Raw genomic sequence first — 22,056 nt, forward strand, 5'->3', positions numbered from 1 at the left:
TCTCTGCTGGATTGGTCACAGGGGACTGGTTCCCCTGTAGGCGTGGCCCTGTTGGACACTGAAAAAGCGTTCGACAGGGTCACATGGACCTTTCTGTGGTCTGTGTTGGCAAAAAAGGGGATTCCAGAGGAATTTGTCAATGGAATGAAATCACTGTATATTCAACCATCTGCCACTATTCGTATAACAGGAAGGAGCTCAGGGATGGTGCGAATAGCAAGAGGGACGAGGCAGGGTTGTCCCTGCTCGCCCTTGCTGTTCGCTCTATATATCGACCCGTTTATTGCCCATTTGGAGAGCAACCTGGCGATTAAACCAGTGCGGATAAATAATTTTGACTTTAAAGTTTGCGCTTACGCAGATGACATCGCTATAGTGACATCAGAGTTGAGTTGTGCCCTACCTATTATAGTGAAGTCTGCGGAGGAATTCGGCCGGCTTTCTGGATATAAATTAAATATCGATAAGACACAGCTTATCCATTCAGCGGCCGGTCGTCCAGTAAATCTACAACTTGATGAGGAGGCCACATATTTAGGCATAAAGATCACTGCCAATATGGAAAAAAGTATCCCTATTAATTTAGATCCTATCATTAGCACATCGAATAAAACCCTGGAAAGATTAAACAATCTGAAGCTCTCACTTCTAGGTCGCAGCAATGTGATAAAAATGCTCATTTTCCCTACGTTTTTGTACATATTTCGATCAATACCTTTACTGATATCTTCTGGTTATTTTGGCCGAATCGATAGGATGTGTTCAAGATTTCTCTGGGGGTACCACCGGGCCCGGAGAGCATTTAAAAGATGCGTGATGTCAAGGGAAAAAGGGGGCTGGGGTATACCGAATTTTCACATTTATTATTGGTGTGCGATATTGCAACATATGGGCTTTTTAATCTTATCGGAAGATTCTACAGAGGAATATATGATGCCATCCATCTACGAGATGCTCCTGGGTTCGGTGGCTAAACAATGTTTTAACCGAATCATCGAACCCGGTTACTTTAAAAAAAACAAAGTTTAAAACTGTTGAAGCAGCGTTCGTCATATGGAGGACTATTAAAAAAAAGATATTGGTTAGGCTCTAACATAAATATATATACTCCATTAAGGAATTGTTTTTTTTTACCTGAAATTTTTCATGATGGAGTTATATCTAGGTGGCATAATCTGGGGATTAATAAATTGGGGGACTTGTTTCAGGGAAGCGAGTTTGTATCTTTTTTGAGCATTTAAGGATAGAACATCAGGTACCGAGAGCCGACTTTTTTAAATACCTACAAGTACGAAGTTTCTGTGCTCAGAAAATATCTAATTCTACATTGGCATTGGGAAAAATTATGCTGTTTGAAGCAATTAAGGGAGGGCAGAAAATTGGGCACTTATATCAATTACTTATGGAGAAAGTTGAGGATGACTTAGAATTAAGAGTGATTAAGTGGCAAACTAAACTGGGTGTTGAGTATGTCAATTTAGAAAGAAGCTTGGCGATTGCTAGTAAGGTATTACTTAATGGTTCATTGATAAGCCAGCATTATATGTCAATTTTCGGGCTATACTATACACCGGGCAAGATAGCCAAATGGAACTCTGGGAGGGGGACAACGTGTAATCAGTGTAATCTTTATGCAGCAGATGCTGCACATATGTTTGTTTTATGCCCCAAATTGGGCCAACTGATAGCCGATATTGAGTGTTTTATTTCAGGTAATTTGGGTATTGTGATTAAGATTACAACACCATTGGTTATCTTCGGTTGTGAAGAGAGCACGACTCAACAAGTTTTTGATTCAGAGGAATACTTTATTTTTATTTGCATGTCTGCACTTCGTGCATGTATTACATCGCACTGGCTTGATGCGGAACCACCGAATTTCATAATGTGGCAAACAAAGCTCTTGTATATGTTTCATCTAGAAATTGCTCTGTATAAGTTGAAGGGTATAAGGAAAAAACTTTCGGAAGTAATTTATGGTCCCCTATAATAAAGTGGATAGGTCAGTAAGGGGACATGGCGTCAAATGTATGATTTTGGCAATGTAACTTGTATAATATTGTTGTCCTTGCTCTTTTGTTCCTGTCCTGTTTGCTGCCTTAAAAAACCTAATAAATAAATAAAAATAAAAAAAAGTGGTGAAGCACAGATACCAGCAGTGCAAGCTTCCCTCACACAGATGAGGTGCATCACAGACAACAGCAGTGGAAGCTTCCTTCACACAGAATAGGTGCAGCACAGACAACAGCAGTTAAAGCTTCTCTCACACAGAAGAGGTGCTGCACAGACAGCAGCAGTGCAAGCTTCCCTCACACAGATGAGGTGCAGCACAGACACCAGCAGTGCAAGCTTCCCTCACACAGATGAGGTGCAGCTCAGACACCAGCAGTGCAAGCTTCCCTCACACAGATGAGGTGCAGCACAGACACCAGCAGTTGAAGCTTCCCTCACACAGATTAGGTGCAGCACAGACAACATCAGTGGAAGCTTCCCTCACACAGAACAGGCAATCACAGGCAGTGGTTACAATATCCTCTTAAACATAAAACTTCTGCTCTAAAGGCATCAACAAGTGAACATGTACAAAGTACAGATGGAGTTGCCATCTGGACGGTTATTCACTGGCCTGACTAGTATTTGTAAGCATGGCTGCAACAGAATAAAAAACATGAATCAAAAGCAGGTATTTGCAGGCTTTGAACCCTAAACATAAAATTGAAAATGCACGAAGAAATTGCCTAAAAAGTACTTTTAAATATGTACAATTCTTAAACAATGATTCTAATCAACATATTTAAAAAATACAAAGGATTTTACGGAATATCGTTTTTATTAAGTGCCAGCTCCTGAGACTTGCAGAAAGTAGGAACAAAAACAAGTGGTAGATCCCTCCTGCTCTGTGACTGTAACATGAACCCGGAAGTCCCAGCGCAGCCAGAGAGGGACAGACGCACAGACACACCCACTGCACACGGAGAGGGTCAGACGCACAGACACACCCACTGCGCACAGAGAGGGACAGACGCACAGACACACCCACTGCACACAGGGAGGGACAGACGCACAGACACACCCACTGCACACAGGGAGGGACAGACGCACAGACACACCCACTGCACACAGGGAGGGGCAGACGCACAGACACACCCACTGCACACAGAGAGGGACAGACGCACAGACACACCCACTGCACACATGGAGGGACAGACGCACAGACACACCCACTGCACACAGAGAGGGACAGACGCACAGACACACCCACTGCACACAGAGAGGGACAGACGCACAGACACACCCACTGCACACAGGGAGGGGCAGACGCACAGACACACCCACTGCACACAGGGAGGGGCAGACGCACAGACACAACCACTGCACACAGAGAGGGGCAGACGCACAGACACACCCACTGCACACAGAGAGGGACAGACGCACAGACACACCCACTGCACACAGAGAGGGACAGACGCACAGACACACCCACTGCACACAGAGAGGGTCAGACGCACAGACACACCCACTGCGCACAGAGAGGGACAGACGCACAGACACACCCACTGCACACAGGGAGGGACAGACGCACAGACACACCCACTGCACACAGGGAGGGACAGACGCACAGACACACCCACTGCACACAGGGAGGGGCAGACGCACAGACACACCCACTGCACACAGAGAGGGACAGACGCACAGACACACCCACTGCACACATGGAGGGACAGACGCACAGACACACCCACTGCACACAGAGAGGGACAGACGCACAGACACACCCACTGCACACAGAGAGGGACAGACGCACAGACACACCCACTGCACACAGGGAGGGGCAGACGCACAGACACACCCACTGCACACAGAGAGGGACAGACGCACAGACACACCCACTGCACACAGGGAGGGGCAGACGCACAGACACACCCACTGCACACTGGGAGGGGCAGACTCACAGACACAACCACTGCACACAGAGAGGGGCAGACGCACAGACACACCCTCTGCACACAGGGAGGGACAGACGCACAGACACACCCACTGCATAAAGAGAGAAACGAAACTTACCTTCACTTCCTGCGTTTCTGCATCATGGCAGCGGCAGCTCAGCTCGGGATCCTCCAGGAAGAGGCCACTTGTTCCATCTGTTTGGAATATTTTACGGATCCGGTGATGATCGAGTGTGGACACAACTTCTGCCGCTCCTGCATCACCCAGAGCTGGTAGGGAAGAGATGGAAACTTCCCCTGTCCTGAGTGCAGGGAGATATCTCGTAGAAAAAAACTCCGACCAAACAAGCAGCTGGGGAACGTGGTGGACATTGCAAAACAGTTTCATCTGCCCCCAGTGAAGCCCCCGGAGGAGAATCTGTGCGAGAAACACGAAGAGAAACTGAGGCTGTTCTGTGCAGAGGATCAGAGGATGATATGTGTGGTGTGCTGGGAGTCCGAGGAGCACAAAACACACTCAGCAAGTCCTCTAGAGAAGGCTGCAGAGGAGCACAAGGTACGTCTATGGTCATTCAGGGATCAGAAAGTCATTCCCCATTGAGGAACCTGCATACGACTACAAGGCGTGTGTGTGCTCTGGAACTACAATTGAAGATCACGTGGTTTGTCTGTGGACATTCAGGGATCACAAAGTCACTCTGCGAGCCCCATCAAGGAGGCACTGAGAGTGGGAGCTCTGTGCACGTGTTCAGAGGTGACAGGTCACTTTGTGTACCTCATAGAGTCTCTGCAGAGGAGCGCAGGGTGTGTGTATACACTCCTGCAGGCTTTCAGAAGTTACAATGTCTCTGGGTCTTCATTGATCAAAGGCACCCTGTAAGTCCCATAAAGATAGTTGTCCAAGAGCACAAGTCATGTAAGTGGGTGCGCAGCGCTCACTAATGAAAACATGCAATGAGTCATACAAAGGAATACAAGATATCTTAGTTCGATTTTAGGGCTAGGAGGTTGTTCAAGCCTCGAAGAAGGGTCTGGAAAAGAGGACAAGGCACGTCTGTGGCATTTAGGGGTCACGAGGTCACACTGAGCCCCAATGAAAACCCCTCAAACAAGCACAAGGTGCGTGTGGGTGTTTAGGAACGACGAGTGAAGAGCACAAGGTATGTCTGTGAATATTCAGGGAAAACAAAGTCACTTGGTTTCTTCACACAGGGGGCGGCCGGAGAGCACGAGCTATGTGCAGGGGCGGCTGGTGACATTTGAAAGTGGTGAGGCGTAAACTAATTTGCATATTGCACCGCAGCGAGCCCGAACCACCTTGCATCCATCCATACATCATTCATGCATCCACCCATCCATCCATCCACCCACCCATCCATCCTGCATCCATCATTCATTCATGCATCCACCCATCCAGCATCCATCATTCATTCATGCATTCACCCATCCATCCTGCTTCCATCATTCATTCATGCATCCATCCACCCACCCATCCATCCATCCACCCATCCATCCTGCATCCATCCATCATTCATTCATGCATCCACCCATCCATCCATCCATCATTCATTTATGCATCCATCATTCATCCATCCATCCATCCATCCACCCATCCATCCACCCATCCATCATCCATCCTGTATCCATTCCTGCATCCATTCATGTGTCCACCCATCCATCCACCCATCCTGCATCCATCATTCATTCATGCACCCATCCACCCATCCATCCTGCATCCATCATTCATCCACCCATCCACCCATCATTCATTCATGCACCCATCCATCCACCCACCCATCCATCCACCCACCCATCCATCCATCCACCCATCCAGCATCCATTCCTGCATCCATTCCTGCATCCATTCATGCATCCATCCATCCATCCTGCATCCATCATTCATTCATGCATCCACCCATCCATTCATCCACCCATCATTCATCCTGCATCCATTCATGCATCCACCCATCCTGCATCCATCATTCATGTATTTTTATGACCATATAACTTGCACACAGCTTGTCAGTGTTTAATACCAGTCTCGAACCTTGTACTCCAGCACCAATGATACATGATTAATATTAATTGTTTTTAAAAACATGTATTTATTCGACACCAATTTCACACCTTAGTCGGGACATCATTTTTATTTGTTTTTTAAAATGTCTATTTATTTAACACCAAAGTAAGTCATGTATACATTTTTATGGTTCGATAAGAGGCTCGAACCTGGTTTCCCAGCACCAAAGTCGGCCGTGCTATCCGTCAGGGGTTATGTAACCGGGCTATGTAGTGACCAGCCAATCCTGCGCCAGGATTGGCTGGGGGGGCACCATGACTCGTCGCCCTGTGTAACCCCGGGGGCTGCGGCCCGCCCCCTGGTCCTCTCTCTAAGGGGGAATTCATAAGAAAACGATCTGCGCATGCGCGGGCATGTTTGTGCCCAAAAGTACACTTGCGCAGCTGCAGCAGCCCGATCCTCCCCCACCCCCACCCCCCCCCTTGCGCACTCCGGGAAGGTCGGGTGTCTCCCGGTTTGCCGGCCGGCAGATAGCGCGATTTTTAAAAATAATTGTGTTTGGCTTCTAGTGAGGACGTGGTGGGTCCATGGGGCTTAGTGGGGCTTCGCCCCTACGCCCCAATGGACGCACCGCGCCGCCTATGTGTGTGAGAGTTCAGAAGTCAAAAGTCACCCTTTGTATCGGGTGACCAGATGGCTCTGTGTCACTGAAACGCCGTTTTTCCATTCCTGGACTTTACTTTATGTATCATTTCTATCTGGTGTGTTGAAGCAATAGGATTCAATAAAATGAACCAAGACCACAACTCCCAGAATGCACTGATCGGTTAAATCGAAAGCTCAGAAATGGAAAGTTTGAGTGCCTGTGTCATGGAGTCATCTGGTCACCCTACCTGTGTGCGCCATTGAGGAGACTGCCGAAGAGAACAGGGTGTGTCTGTGGATGTTCAGGGAATCAAAGGCGCCGGAGAGTCCATAGAGGAGGCTACTGAGAGCTCTGGGTGTGTCTGTGATTGATTATAGGTCATAATGTGCCAGTGGGCCCTACAGATAGTCTGTGCAAGGAGTGTATGTGGGTGTTCAGGACTTACAGGTGAAGACTGTAAGTTCTACAGAGGAAGAACCTGCAGAGGAGCACAGGGCAGGTGTGTGGGAGTTCAGGTACCACACGTGAAGACACTCTGTAAGTGACCCAGAGGAAGAACCTGCAGAGGAGCACAGGGCAGGTGTGTTGGAGTTCAGGTAGTACATGTGAGGTCACTTCTTGAGTCTACCAGAGGATACAAAGTATGTTTTCAGGTGTTAAGAGATCACATTTCACCCTGTGGATCCACTAGAGAAGTGTGCCCAAGAGCACATGGTATATATGTGTGAGCTCAGGATTCACAAGTAAAGCCACCCTGAGTCTCACAGGGGAATACACGTTCTGTATGTCTGCTTTAAGGGATCATAGGTGGAACACTATGAGCCTCATAGAAGAGGATGCAGAGGAGCACAATATATGTCTGTGGGTATTCAGGGATCAAAGTGGACTCTGGATCCCCTAGAGAAGACTGCCCAAAGTCACAAGGTATGTTTGTGGATGCTTAGGGCTCGAAAGCAAAGGCACTCTGTGAAACCTATATAAGAAACTGGAAAAGAGCACACAGTGTGGCTGTCGGAGCGCTGAGACCACAGGTGTATACCTGGAGCCACAGAGGCGGCTGCAGAGGATCAGAAGGGGTGTGTGTGGGTGTTTTTGGATCTCACGTGGTACTCAAAGGGTCGGTGTGGTAGTAAACGTGTGTTCTCTGTGTGCATCGCGCTGGTGTCTGCTCTCTCACTTTGGCTGTCTGGTTTCTCAGTCACAGACCCTTTGAGTCCGGTTGCTCTCCTGATGTGCCTGTTCCCCATCTGAGATCCTGTAGGAGTCTGTTTCCCTCTCCCTCAATATGTCTATTCTCAGTCACAGACCCTTTATGATGCTGGGATCTGCTGTTCTGTGTCACAGACCGTGTAAGCGTTCGGTTCTTGCTCTCTCGTATTTGTTGTTTGTTTTCTGTTGCAGACCCAATATCTGGCTGGTACCTGCACTCTTCCTGTGTCTGTTCTGTCGCAGACCCTGCCTGGGGTTGGGGCCTGCACTCCTCCCCTTTCTGTTCTCTGTCACAGACCCTGCCTGGGGGTTTGCAGCCTGCACTCTTCCTGTGTCTGTTCTCTGTCGCAGACCCTGCCTGGGGTTGGTGCCTGCACTCTTCCTCTGTCTGTCTGTTCTCTGTCACAGACCCTGCCTGGGGTTGGTGCGTGCACTCCTCTCCTTTCTGTTCTCTGTCACAGACCCTGCCTGGGGGTTTGCAGCCTGCACTCTTCCTGTGTCTGTTCTGTCGCAGACCCTGCCTGGGGTTGGCACCTGCTCTCTTCCTGTGTCTGTCAGTTCTCTGTCACAGACCCTGCCTAGGGTTTGTACCTGCACTCTTCCTGTGTCTGTCTGTTCTCTGTCGCAGACCCTGCCTGGGGTTGGCACCTGCTCTCTTCCTGTGTCTGTCAGTTCTCTGTCGCAGACCCTGCTTGGGGGGGTGCCTGCACTCTTCCTGTGTCTGTCTCTTCTCTGTCACAGACCCTGCCTAGGGTTTGTACCTGCACTCTTCCTGTGTCTGTCTGTTCTCTGTCACAGACCCTGCCTGGGGTTGGCACCTGCTCTCTTCCTGTGTCTGTCTGTTCTCTGTCACAGACCCTGCTTGGGGGGGGGTGCCTGCACTCTTCCTGTGTCTGTTCTCTGTCGCAGACCCTGCCTGGGGTTGGTGCCTGCACTCTTCCTGTGTCTGTCTGTTCTCTGTCGCAGACCCTGCCTGGGGGGGTGCCTGCACTCTTCCTGTGTCTGTTCTCTGTCGCAGACCCTGCCTGGGGTTGGCACCTGCTCTCTTCCTGTGTCTGTCAGTTCTCTGTCGCAGACCCTGCTTGGGGGGGTGCCTGCACTCTTCCTGTGTCTGTTCTCTGTCGCAGACCCTGCCTGGGGTTGGTGCCTGCACTCTTCCTGTGTCTGTCTGTTCTCTGCCACAGACCCTTCCTGTGGTTGACACCTGCTCTCTTCCTGTGTCTGTCTGTTCTCTGTCGCAGACCCTGCCTGGGGTGGTAAACAACCTTTACAGCGCAACTTTTACCACGCAGTGCCTTTTCAACGCAACTTTTACAACGCAAACCATTACAACGCATTGCGCTGGGGGGGGCGCTCTAGGATAGGGAATGTGTTTAATGTACTATCCAACACCTTCCCTACTATCCACGGGGTCTGGAGTTGGAATAGTAAATTAAACAATTCACTATCCAGCGCCTAAAAGCACTATGCGTTTTAATGGCATGCGTTATAAAAACCGCGTTGTAAAAGCATGCGTTGTAATGTCATACATCCGCCTGGGGTAGGTGTCTGCACTCTTCCAGTGTCTGTTCTCTGTCGCAGACCCTGCCTGGGGGTTTGCAGCCTGCACTCTTCCTGTGCCTGTCACAGACTGTGATTTCTTTGGTTGTCTGTTCTCTCCACAGACCCTGCATGGGGTCGGCTCCTCCATGTGATAAGGTCAAGAGATGGTTCATCAGTCACGAGGGTGTATGTTATGTTATATCCATTTATTAAAGCTCAATGAATCACATCTGGAGGTGCATCTTGGCGCTCGACCTGCACATAACTTGCACCTAATCAGTGAAACAATCAGGTGTGCAACAGTTTTTTTAATTTAGCAAAATCCGAGCAGCAGCAGCGATAGAATGGAGGCTGATTCCAGGCAGCCGCATTGTGCACCACCTGTAGGTTGGACAGAAGGGTATCATTGCTGCCATAAGCAAAGCCTTGCTGGTATCCAGACAGCTTTTCACCAAAGCCCGGACCAAATGTTTCCTAGCCGGAGGTGGATGCCGGGGAGAAACTTTCCTCAGAAGCTGCATGGAAGCCAAGCATGTTCATCTTGCAGTGGCTATGTGCCTTTTCAGAGACACTTCCTGGTTTATTTTAATGAGGTTTCTTGCAGATTGCCGTGGGCAGGGGACTGACCCCAGCTCAGGAGGCCACCAGTCAGGAGACCCGAGATGCTGGGCTTTGCCAAACAGCAGGACCTGCGTCTCCTCTCGTTCAACTGAAGACGGTTCTTAGACATCCCCGCTGCAACATTCCTCATACGATCCCGAAATGGTCATATGGCTCCGTCAGTGTCCTGTCCCAGGGAGATGATCAGCTGGGTGTGGTCGGTATAAGAAATGCCTTCAAAAGCAGACGCTTTCGCCATCTGAGCCAAAGGAGCGACATAGATGTTAAACAGCGTCGGGCTCAGTGAGGAGCCCCGCGGATGGAACCCGGCGAGATTTAAGAGTCCCAGTGGGGCTTAAGGGGCACAGTTGTGCCAGGCCTACTTTTCACAGCTGCACCGCAAGAGCGTGGGCAGCTGCAACTAAGGGACATCGTATTTGCTTAATGAGGAGGAGGGGGTGAGACAACCCCCCCCCCCACACACACACACACTCTTCCCCCCTGCCCCCCCCCGGGGGAATTGTGCAAATTGTCTTCGCTGCATTGGCAGCCAAAGGCCCGGTGGAAGGTCCCATGTAGAGCCCTGACATTTGGGACAAAGAGCATTTGGGCCCCACAGAAGGCCAGTTGGCCAGGGGTCATTTTGGGTACCTGTGTGTACCAGTAGAGCACATGGCCCTAAAGGAATGCGCAACAAGTTTATGCTGAGGGTGATGTATGCACCTGGGGAGTGTTACTACGGTGCACTCCTAATTGTGATGTATACATAATTTGTGTTTTATGTCTGATGTGATGCAGACATACAGAGTTTATGTTGCTAGTGATAATGCTGAGTACAGTATTTTTACCAGTAGTTACTGGGTGTGTTATATTTACTGTGCTTTGTGATGGTTCTGACAGTGGCCCGATTGGCCCTGTCATGTATATAATCCCCTGTAAATTATTACCTGGTGCCAGGTGGCACAGTGTATATGTGTGATTATGATTCTAATGTGTTTTGGATAATACAAAGGCTATTTTTATATAAACTTGTGTGGAGTTTCTTTTGTGGTGTGCCTAGTGCGTTGCTGCTGTGTGTGTGTGTTGCGCAAACGCTTTACACATTGCCTCTGGGATAAGCCTGACGGCTCGTGCCAAGCTACCAAGGTGGTGAGTAGGGGTTATCTTAAAGCGTGTAACTCCCTTGCGCTGACGAGAGTGGTGGTTTCTGCCTGGCTTAGGCACAAGCCCTACTCCACTTTTTGATAACATTGGCATGTTACCCAGCTTTACTTTTCTTCCGCATGTTGGACTCGCGTGCACTCGCGTTAACGCCACCTTTTGGGCTCACATTTCATCACTGTTTTCTTAAACCCAGCCAGTCACGTACCCGGCACCTCGGTTCTGATTCCGGCACCTTGGTTCTTGTTTCTAATTTTGCACTTCGTTTCACCTCACTTTTTCACGGGCACATTCTCTTTTCGTAATCAGCACTGCATGGTACTCAATACGAAGGACATTTCCTCAAACACATCTCGTTTTCTTTTCTTCATTGACAGAACATTTATCCCCTGGAAGAAGGCAGTAATGCCGAAATGCATTGGGATTTATAAGAGTGCATTTGCGAACATTGAAAGACTTTTTTGAAGTAATGATTTTCTTGTGAATATAACAAGATGAATGAAATAAATAAAAACAAGCATTGGTAAAACACCCGATATTTATTGTGGATCTTGGTGAAACCTTTATACAAGGACTAGCGAGGAGCCCGGGGGACACTTCTTGTTGTAAAATATGTCATAATGTCACAAGGACTACATTTGTTTTGTAAAGTAGTGCAAGTCTAAATCTTTCCATGCAGTTCGGCTTAAAGTGAGCACAGTGTCTTTCTAGGCAAGAACAGGACCAAAGAAGTGACACCGTTGTCTGTGTCCTTGTCTGTGATACTTGGCGCTGGTGCTCACAATCCTGATATGTGCGACTAGTTCTTACAATCTGCATATGTGTGGCTGGTACTTACAATATTAATGTATGACTGGTATATACAGTCCGGGCACGTGTGGCAGATACTGTAGTGACTCTTTTTTGTAAGTAAGACCACCCTTTACAAATATACACTTATTTCTTGCAATCTCATCTCTGCAGGTGAAACTTCAAGAGTGGCTGCGTCATCTGAAGAAAGATCAAGAATATATTCTGGAGTCTAAAGTCAAGGAAGAGGAAACATATAAAACAATGAGGGTGAGAGGCTGCTGTGAGTGCTGTGTCTCTGTGTGCCTGTACATGTCTGTGCACATTTGTTTGTGGTGACACACAGAGGCTGATGAGTCACCCTACAGACTGGGTCATGATCCCCACCGAATAAATATACTGACCGGAGTCACGGTGCTTGGATATTGGGACTGAAATTAACCAAGTGATTGTCCTAAACTAAATAAAAACAAGAATTACTCTTCTGACCTTAAGGTAGTACTTACATACTGGTGTGTGTTTAGTGTATGTGCACAGATATCGCATTAGCTGGCTGTGAGTATATACCAGTGTGTGTGTTTGTGCGCGCACACGTATGTGTGCGTGCATATTCCTGCTTAGGTGTACGTGTTTAATTATGTATTCATGAATGGATGGCCCTGGAGTTATTCATGGGAGTGCATGCATATCTACTCATCTCTGTGTTTGAGTGTTTTTGTGGGCATAAACGAGTGTTTCTGTGTGTCTTCGTATGCATGTATATATTTTGAGCCATAGAGTATCCAGATGCATGAGCTCATATCTGTACATGTGTGTTTGAGTGTTTTGTATGCTTCAGTCTGGATTTATTGGCTGTGGGTTTGTGCTTGCATATGTGAATGCCTGTCTAGGGGTTTGCTTTTCGCATAATCTGGTGGTATTTGTGAGTGGGCAAAAACATGGCATCTGTATGTGTGTGCGTCTGTGAGCTAGTGTGTGCATAGGTCTAGAGTTATACATCAGTCTGTTTGTGTGTGCGTCTGTGAGCTTGTGTGTGCATAGGTCTGGAGTTATAAATCATTCTGTAAGTGTGTACGTCTGTGAGCTTGTGTGTGCGTAGGTCTGGATATATACAGCAGCCTGTATGTGTGTGCGGCTGTGAGCTTGTGTGTGCGTAGGTCTGGAGTTATACATCAGTCTGTATTTGTGTGCATCTGTGAGCTTGTGTGTGCATAGGTCTGGAGTTATACATCAGTCTGCATGTGTGTGCGTTTATGAGCTTGTATGTGCATAGGTCTGGAGTTATACATCAATCTGCATGCGTGTGCGTCTGTGACCTTGTGTGTGCATAGGTCTGGAGTTATACATCAGTCTACATGTGTGTGCGTCTGTGAGCTTGTGTGTGCATAGGTCTGGAGTTATACATCAGTCTGTAAGTGTGCGTCTGTGAGCTTGTGTGTGCGTAGGTCTGGAGTTATACATCAGTCTGTAAGTGTTTGCGTCTGTGAGCTTGTGTGTGCATAGGTCTGGAGTTATACATCAGTCTGTATTTGTGTGTGTCTGTGAGCTTGTGTGTGCGTAGGTCTGGATATATACAGCAGTCTGTATGTGTGTGCGTCTGTGAGCTTGTGTGTGCATAGGTCTGGAGTTGTACATCAGTCTGTAAGTGTGCGTCTGTGAGCTTGTGTGTGCGTAGGTCTGGAGTTATACATCAGTCTGTATTTGTGTGTGTCTGTGAGCTTGTGTGTGCATAGGTCCGGAGTTATACATCAGTCTGTATGTGTGCGCGTCTGTGAGCTTGTGTGTGCTTAGGTCTGGAGTTATACATCAGTCTGCATGTGTGTGCGTCTGTGAGCTTGTGTGTGCATAGGTCCGAAGGTATACATCAGTCTGTATGTGTGCGCGTCTGTGAGCTTGTGTGTGCTTAGGTCTGGAGTTATACATCGGTCTGCATGTCTGTGCGTCTGTGAGCTTGTGTGTGCATAGGTCTGGAGTTATACATCAGTCTGCATGTGTGTGCGTTTATGAGCTTGTATGTGCATAGGTCTGGAGTTATACATCAATCTGCATGTGTGTGCGTCTGTGACCTTGTGTGTGCATAGGTCCGGAGTTAAACATCAGTCTACATGTGTGTGCGTCTGTGAGCTTGTGTGTGCATAGGTCTGGAGTTATACATCAGTCTGTAAGTGTGCGTCTGTGAGCTTGTGTGTGCGTAGGTCTGGAGTTATACATCAGTCTGTAAGTGTTTGCGTCTGTGAGCTTGTGTGTGCATAGGTCTGGAGTTATACATCAGTCTGTATTTGTGTGTGTCTGTGAGCTTGTGTGTGCGTAGGTCTGGATATATACAGCAGTCTGTATGTGTGTGCGGCTGTGAGCTTGTGTGTGCGTAGGTCTGGAGTTATACATCAGTCTAAGTGTTTGCGGCTGTGAGCTTGTGTGTGCGTAGGTCTGGAGTTATACATCAGTCTGTAAGTGTTTGCGTCTGTGAGCTTGTGTGTGCATAGGTCTCGAGTTGTACATCAGTCTGTAAGTGTGCGTCTGTGAGCTTGTGTGTGCGTAGGTCTGGAGTTATACATCAGTCTGTATTTGTGTGTGTCTGTGAGCTTGTGTGTGCATAGGTCCGGAGTTATACATCAGTCTGTATGTGTGCGCGTCTGTGAGCTTGTGTGTGCTTAGGTCTGGAGTTATACATCAGTCTGCATGTGTGTGCGTCTGTGAGCTTGTATGTACATAGGTCTGGAGTTATACATCAGTCTGTAAGTGTTTGCGTCTGTGAGCTTGTATGTGCATAGGTCTGGAGTTATACATCAATCTGCATGTGTGTGCGTCTGTGAGCTTGTTTGTGCATAGGTCCGGAGGTATACATCAGTCTGTATGTGTGCGCGTCTGTGAGCTTGTGTGTGCTTAGGTCTGGAGTTATACATCAGTCTGTATGTGTGCGCGTCTGTGAGCTTGTGTGTGCTTAGGTCTGGAGTTATACATCAGTCTGTATGTGTGTGCGTCTGTGAGCTTGTGTGTGCATAGGTCTGGAGTTATACATCAGTCTGTATGTGTGCGCGTCTGTGAGCTTGTGTGTGCTTAGGTCTGGAGTTATACATCAGTCTGCATGTGTATGCGTCTGTGAGCTTGTGTGTGCATAGGTCTGGAGTTATACATCAATCTGTAAGTGTGTGTGTCTGTGAGCTTGTATGTGCATAGGTCTGGAGTTATACATCAGTCTGTATGTGTGCGCATCTGTGAGCTTGTGTGTGCATAGGTCCGGAGGTATACATCAGTCTGCATGTGTGTGCGTCTGTGAGCTTGTGTGTGCATAGGTTCGGAGGTATACATCAGTCTACATGTGTGTGCGTCTGTGAGCTTGTGTGTGCATAGGTCCGGAGTTATACATCAGTCTGCATGTGTGTGCGTCTGTGACCTTGTGTGTGCATAGGTCCGGAGGTATACATCAGTCTACATGTGTGTGCGTCTGTGAGCTTCTGTGTGCAAAGGTCTGGAGTTACACATCAGTCTGTAAGTGTGTGCGTCTGTGACCTTGTATGTGCATAGGTCTGGAGTTATATATCAGTCTGTAAGTGTTTGCGTCTGTGAGCTTGTATGTGCATAGGTCTGGAGTTATACATCAATCTGCATGTGTGTGCGTCTGTGACCTTGTGTGTGCATAGGTCCGGAGTTATACATCAGTCTACATGTGTGTGCGTCTGTGAGCTTGTGTGTGCATAGGTTTGGAGTTATACATCAGTCTGTAAGTGTGTGTGTCTGTGAGCTTTTGTGTGCATAGGTCTGGAGTTATACATCAGTCTGTATGTGTGTGCGTCTGTGAGCTTGTGTGTGCATAGGTCTGGAGTTATACATCAGTCTGTATGTGTGTGCGTCTGTGAGCTTGTGTGTGCATAGGTCTGGAGTTATACATCAGTCTGTATGTGTGTGCGTCTGTGAGCTTGTGTGTGCATAGGTCCGGAGTTATACATCAGTCTGTAAGTGTGTGTGTCTGTGAGCTTTTGTGTGCATAGGTCTGGAGTTATACATCAGTCTACATGTGTGTGCGTCTGTGAGCTTGTATGTGCATAGGTCTGGAGTTATACATCAGTCTGTATGTGTGTGCGTCTGTGAGCTTGTGTGTGCATAGGTCTGGAGTTATACATCAGTCTGTATGTGTGCGCGTCTGTGAGCTTGTTTGTGCATAGGTCTGGAGTTGTACATCAGTCTGTAAGTGTGCGTCTGTGAGCTTGTGTGTGCATAGGTCTGGAGTTATACATCAGTCTGTATGTGTGTGCGTCTGTGAGCTTGTGTGTGCATAGGTCTGGAGTTATACATCAGTGAGATTACATACGTTATCACTCGCAATTAGCCGCTTTATATTAAAGGCCGAAGTCGGGTAAGCCTACCCCCCCTCAGATTTTAAACGTCGTAGGATTGAGTAGGAAAAGCGTGCCCAGCCTCCCTGCCAGATACATTTTAGTATTAAAGATTTGACTGTCGGAAGGAAATCCCTATTGAGTTCTGTAGGTAGGGCCTGGAACAGGTAGAGGAGTTTAGGAAGAATGGGCATTTTGACTACGTGGACGCCGCCGAGCCATGAAATAAAAAGAGGTTTCCATCTGGCAAGATCGTCTCGGAGTTTGCAGAGGGCGGATGGGAAATTAGCTTGAAAAAGCCCATCCACGCGCAGTGTGTAGTAAATTACTCAAGGAATGCTCCAGAGGAATTATAAATGAAGCATTTATTTAGCTTAGAAGAAGCACAGCGACAGGGAGCAATGACAGAGACCAACTGTCAAATCACAGCGTTCTCAGACAAAGCCTGGAACCATGAAGCATGCAAGGTTCCAACTACAGGTGCCTGGGAGGCACAACACAGAGAATACTACATTATCCTCTTTTCTATATAATGAAAACGAATGAAAAACAGATAGTTGAGAGAAAGAAAAGAAAAGAAACATGAGCAAGAAGGAAATGAGAAAGAAGAAAAAGATAAAAGTGAAAAGACACAGCTGAGAGCAGAGAAGAATACAATAAGGTTACAGTACAATTATCTGAACCTGGCAGGAATCCTACAAACTCTGAGACTCCTGCGAGGCTCTGACACAAAAGTTGCATCAACATCAGCATTAACATTACCGTTTCCCTTTTTACTAACAGAAATGGGTAACACATCATCTCTACCAACCCTCACAACTTTACAAATGTTCCACCAATCCTTGTTGTTCACACGCACAGCATTCCCACAAACCTTGTCGACCACTAGTGGTTCAGAAAATTTGCTCCTTCCCTTGGTGACATGAACAGAGTTCTTGATGCGAATGACATCTCCAGCAGAAATATTATGAGGCACAGATCTTTTTCTCTCATCAAAATAAATCTTTTGTTTCCTCTGAGCTGTCGAAATATTGTCCCTCACAAAACCATCAATGCCATCCATCACATTCATCTTCACCCACTTAGACATCCAACCTGGACAAATTTTTGTAGAAGGTTTCCTTCCCCTTAAAAGTTCGAAAGGAGAAACTCCAGTGGAAGAATGCGCAGTAGTGCGGTAAAACCATTCTCAACAACACACTTGCTGGCGATGGCCCACTGCACACAATTATTGAGCACGCGATTCATCCTTTCCACAAGGCCATTGGCCTGAGGATGATACAAAGAACTCTTCTTATGACCAACACCACCCTGTTTAAGAAAACACTCAAATTCAGAACTGACAAACTGCGCACCATTGTCCGTCATGACCACTGAAGGGAAACCCTCTCTCAAGAAAATATCCTTTAAAAAAAGAATGACATTAGCAGAGGAAGGTTCCTTGACAAATCGAATCTCCGGCCACTTGGAGTAATAATCAATGGCTACAATGGCAAAGCGAGAAGAAGTTAGAAGATAGAAAGGGCCAACTAAATCAACTCCAATCTTTTCCCACGCTCTCTCCGGAAGCTGAATAGGCTCCAAAGGGGGTGTCCTTACCTTGTGACTTTTGTCGGAAGATTTGCAAATGACACAATTATCAATCAAAGTATCGACACAAACATCCATTTGTGGCCACCAGAACACGTCCCTCAACCTACGCTTCGTAAAAGTTTTTCCCAAATGACCTTCATGTGCACCCTCAACAAGACGTTTCCTCAAGCTCCCAGGAGGAATGAGTCTGCCACATCGCAAGAGAATGCCATCCTCAACAGTAAGCTCGTCAGCAACCTTAACGTAGGTCTGGAAATCTCCAGAAACATTCTTCTCCTTGGGCCAACCAGATTTCAAGTAATTAGCAACCTGAACAAGAACCTCATCTTTTAACAACTCCTCCTTCCACTCAACTTCATTGATGGCACACATTCCTTCAAGATCTGCCGCAGCAACAAAACAGTCCTCTAGGTCATCCTCCTTTTCAAATTCAGAGTCATTCTCAGTTATGGGGAAACGTGAAAAATAATCCGCCCTGACATTCTTCGAACCGGGAAGATACACAATGTCGAAGTCATACTGTAGTAGTTTAGTGGACAACCTAGCAATTCTAGGAGTATGTTCTTTGATTTTCTCCCCAGACAAAGAAACAAAGGCAGTTTCCCCAGATATTGGAGGGAACGGGATGTCCATCGGAGCGAGGTGTGTTGTTGTAGCTCCCCTACCTCATTCTCTGGGATGGTTAGATTGAGTATATATGATTTGTTCAGATTAATTTTGAAACCCGCTACTGCCTCAAATCGCGCCAGTTCTGTCTGGAGTTTGGGGAGAGAGCAGGTTGGCTCGGTGAAGGACAGGAGCACATTGTCCGCAAATAGCGAGATTTTATGGCTTTCTCCACTAAAGGGGATCCCCTTGATCTCTGGTGCGTTCCGTATAGCCATGGCAAATGGCTCAATGCTGAGGGCAAACAATAAGGGGGATAGCGGGCATCCCTGGCGGGTTCCTCTGGTGTGGGGGAAGGGGGGTGAGACTATCCCATTCACCTGTACTCTAGAGCGTGGCTGTGCATAGTTAGCCCTAAGCATAGTTAAAAAGACATCCGTGAAGTCGAAGTGGGTTAGTGTTTTAAAAACGAAGGGCCAATCCACTCTGTCAAAGGCCTTCTCGGCGTCCAGGCCCACGAGTACCGCTGGTATTTTCCGTTTGGTGGCCTTCTCTATCAGGTGTACTATGTGTCTGGTATTATCATGGGTCTGGCGGCTTTTAATGAATCTGGATTGATCAGGGTGGATTAGATTTGGCATAAGGTCGTTTAATCGGGCCGCCAGGATAGCCGAGTATATTTTCACGTCTAGGTTTAACAGAGCTATGGGGCGGTATGAGGAGCACAGCGGTGGATTTTTCCTTAGCTTGGGGATTACCGAGATAAGTGCGGAGGGGCTATGCCTTCCGTGGCCATTATGTTAAAAAGGCGTGTGAGATGGGGCAAAATATTTGGGGCGAACATTTAATAAAAAATTTCTGTAAGCCCGTCCGACCCAGGAGGTTTGTGTATTTTGAGGGACTTTATGACAGTAGCTATTTATTCAGAGGTAATGGGCGCTGTTAGGTTATCATTCTGTTCTTGGAATACTCGGGGAAGTTGTAATGTTGGAAGGTAACCCTCTTGCAGCTCTGGGTCTCTTGGTTCGCCCTGGTATAAAGCTTTATAGAAGGATCCAAAAGTATCAGCCTTTTCGGCATCTTTGTGGGTCAATACGCCCTCCTTAAATTGGTATTCCCCCTATATATTCTCGTTCGAACTTCTCTTTTAATTGCCTGGCCAAATGTTTACCTATCTTGTTACCTTGGGAGTAAGACATTTGACGAAGTTTTGCGAGAGTGAATTCTGCTCTGTTGTTGTAAATGGCTTTTAGTTTCCCCCGTATGGCCGTGAGAGCGCGTAGAGATGCCCTGGTGGATTTAGCTCTATGCTGGTTTTCGGCTAATCCTAGTTCAGATTCTAGATCTACCCGTTCCTTGGCTCTCTGCTTGTTCAGGGAGGAGTTGAGGGTGAGCATTTCGCCCGGAACACTGCCTTAAAGGCATCCCAGTTATTAAAATCCGTGGTGCCTCGGGTATATTTAAATTTAAAAAGTCGGTGATGGATTCTCGTAGTGCAGTACAAAACACCCTGTCCCGAGTGAGGGAGGTCGGGAGGTACCATTTGGGTGTTGTGGGTGTGATGTGGGTCCAGGACAGACAAATATAGATTTAACAGTGGTCCGATATGGAGAGAGGAAATATCTTAGCCTCCCTTAGGGCCCCAGCAAGTTTTGGCTGATGAAGATGTAATCGAGCCTCCAATAGGTGTGGTGTACATGGGAATAAAACGTGTAGTCTCTTGTTAGTGGGTAGAGGTTGAGCCACGCGTCTAAAAAGCCCATGTCTTGGAATTGTTGTTTAGTGTCCACCGAGAAGGAAGTGGAGTCCTCTCTGTGTGAGTGAGTGCTATCTAAATCCGTTTGCCACGTCAAGATGACGTCGCTTAGTAATATCGTTTTCCCTTCTGCAAAGTCTCGAATTTTCCCTAATATTTTATTTATTACAAAGGGTGTCTGCCCTGTGTTAGGGGCATAAGCTGCAATAAATGTGCATAGAATGCCCTGTAGGGAGCCCTTGACCATAACTAGTCTCCCGTCTTTGTCTGTCGGAGTGTCGCTAGGTTGGAATTTCGTGGAGCTGTGAAAGAGGAGGGCAACTCCCCGATGTTTAGTCAGTGCGGAGGAACGATAAATCAGTGGGCAGTGTTTGTGGCAAAGTCGTTTGTCCTCTGCTCGGGCCAAATTGGTTTCCTGGAGAGTGACTAAATCAAGGTGATGATCTGTAAGGTATTTCCAGATCTTCTGTCTTTTTTTAGGGGAATTGAGAACTTTCACATTCCAGGAGCCTACTGTGAGTACCATTGGGCCTTGGTTACCATCCCCTCCTTCCTTCTGGTTCTATGGTGTTGGCACGTGGGCCTAACTGTTCCTGGCCAGCAACATGTATGTCTCTTATAGAATAAATAGATAATGAGTCTCCTGCATGAGGCCTGTGTCCTTGGGTCATAATGAAAAAGCCGCCACCAATCCCAGAACCCACCCCCTCCCACTCCAAAAAATAAAAGAAAACCCAACATTACCAACAGGAACTGGTTACACAACAAGGGAAATGTCCCAATTTGGATTCAGGTGTCCTCGGTGTGTATGAGGGGGTGACAGTAGGACCGAGGTCCCCGTCTGCACCCGTTTCGAACGTTGCATATAACATCGGTCATCGAGGGTATACAACCTTTACAACGCAACTTTTACCACGACCTACCATTACCACGCATTTTTTACAACGCAGGATCCATTACAACGCATACCATTACCATGCATGTATTTACAACGCAGGTACTTTTACAACGCATACCATTACAACGTAAGTATTGGTAAGTATATTATTTTATTAAAAATATTATTTGGGTTTTTTGGTAAAGGGGTATTTTTAGGGTTCAGGGTCAGTTTTGGGTTTTTGGGTAAAGGGGTATTTTTAGGGTTCAGGGTCAGTTTTGGGTTTTTGGGTAAAGGGGTATTTTTAGGGTTCAGGGTCAGTTTTGGGTTTTTGGGTAAAGGGGTATTTTTAGGGTTCAGGGTCAGTTTTCAGTTTTTGGGTAAAGGGGTATTTTTAGGGTTTAGGGTCAGTTTTCAGTTTTTGGGTAAAGGGGTATTTTTAGGGTTTAGGGTCAGTTTTCAGTTTTTGGGTAAAGGGGTATTTTTAGGGTTCAGGGTCAGTTTTCAGTTTTTGGGTAAAGGGGTATTTTTAGGGTTCAGGGTCAGTTTTCAGTTTTTGGGTAAAGGGGTATTTTTAGGGTTCAGGGTCAGTTTTCAGTTTTTGGGTAAAGGGGTATTTTTAGGGTTCAGGGTCAGTTTTCAGTTTTTGGGTAAAGGGGTATTTTTAGGGTTCAGGGTCAGTTTTCAGTTTTTGGGTAAAGGGTTTTTTTAGGGTTCAGGGTCAGTTTTGGGTTTTTGGGTAAAAGGGGTATTTTTTGGGTTCAGGGTCAGTTTGGGGTTTTTGGGTAAAAGGGTACAGGGTAAAAATTAAATATAATTAAATTAAATTGATTAAATTAAATTACATTAAATTAAATTAAATTACATTATATTAATTTTAATTAAAATAAATATTTAAAAATATTATATACTTACCAATACTTACGTTGTAATTGTATGCGTTGTAAAGGTATATGCGTTGTAAATACATGCGTGG

At 46.8% G+C, this 22,056-nt stretch overlaps 1 protein-coding gene across 1 annotated transcript in view; it reads left to right on the plus strand.

The window, feature by feature from the left end:
• Positions 1-4,069: 4,069 nt before the first annotated feature.
• The window catches only part of LOC144754097 (E3 ubiquitin-protein ligase TRIM39-like), a 243,702-nt gene continuing 225,715 nt past the window's right edge, over positions 4,070-22,056 (plus strand). The window contains exons 1-2 of the mRNA XM_078641665.1: positions 4,070-4,503; positions 12,089-12,184. Coding sequence (XP_078497791.1) covers positions 4,420-4,503; positions 12,089-12,184 — 180 coding nt within the window. The 5' untranslated portion in view covers positions 4,070-4,419. The remainder of the gene's footprint in view (positions 4,504-12,088; positions 12,185-22,056) is intronic.

Source organism: Lissotriton helveticus, chromosome 5_1 (assembly GCF_964261635.1).
Source record: "Lissotriton helveticus chromosome 5_1, aLisHel1.1, whole genome shotgun sequence".
NCBI classification, from domain to species: Eukaryota; Metazoa; Chordata; class Amphibia; order Caudata; family Salamandridae; genus Lissotriton; species Lissotriton helveticus.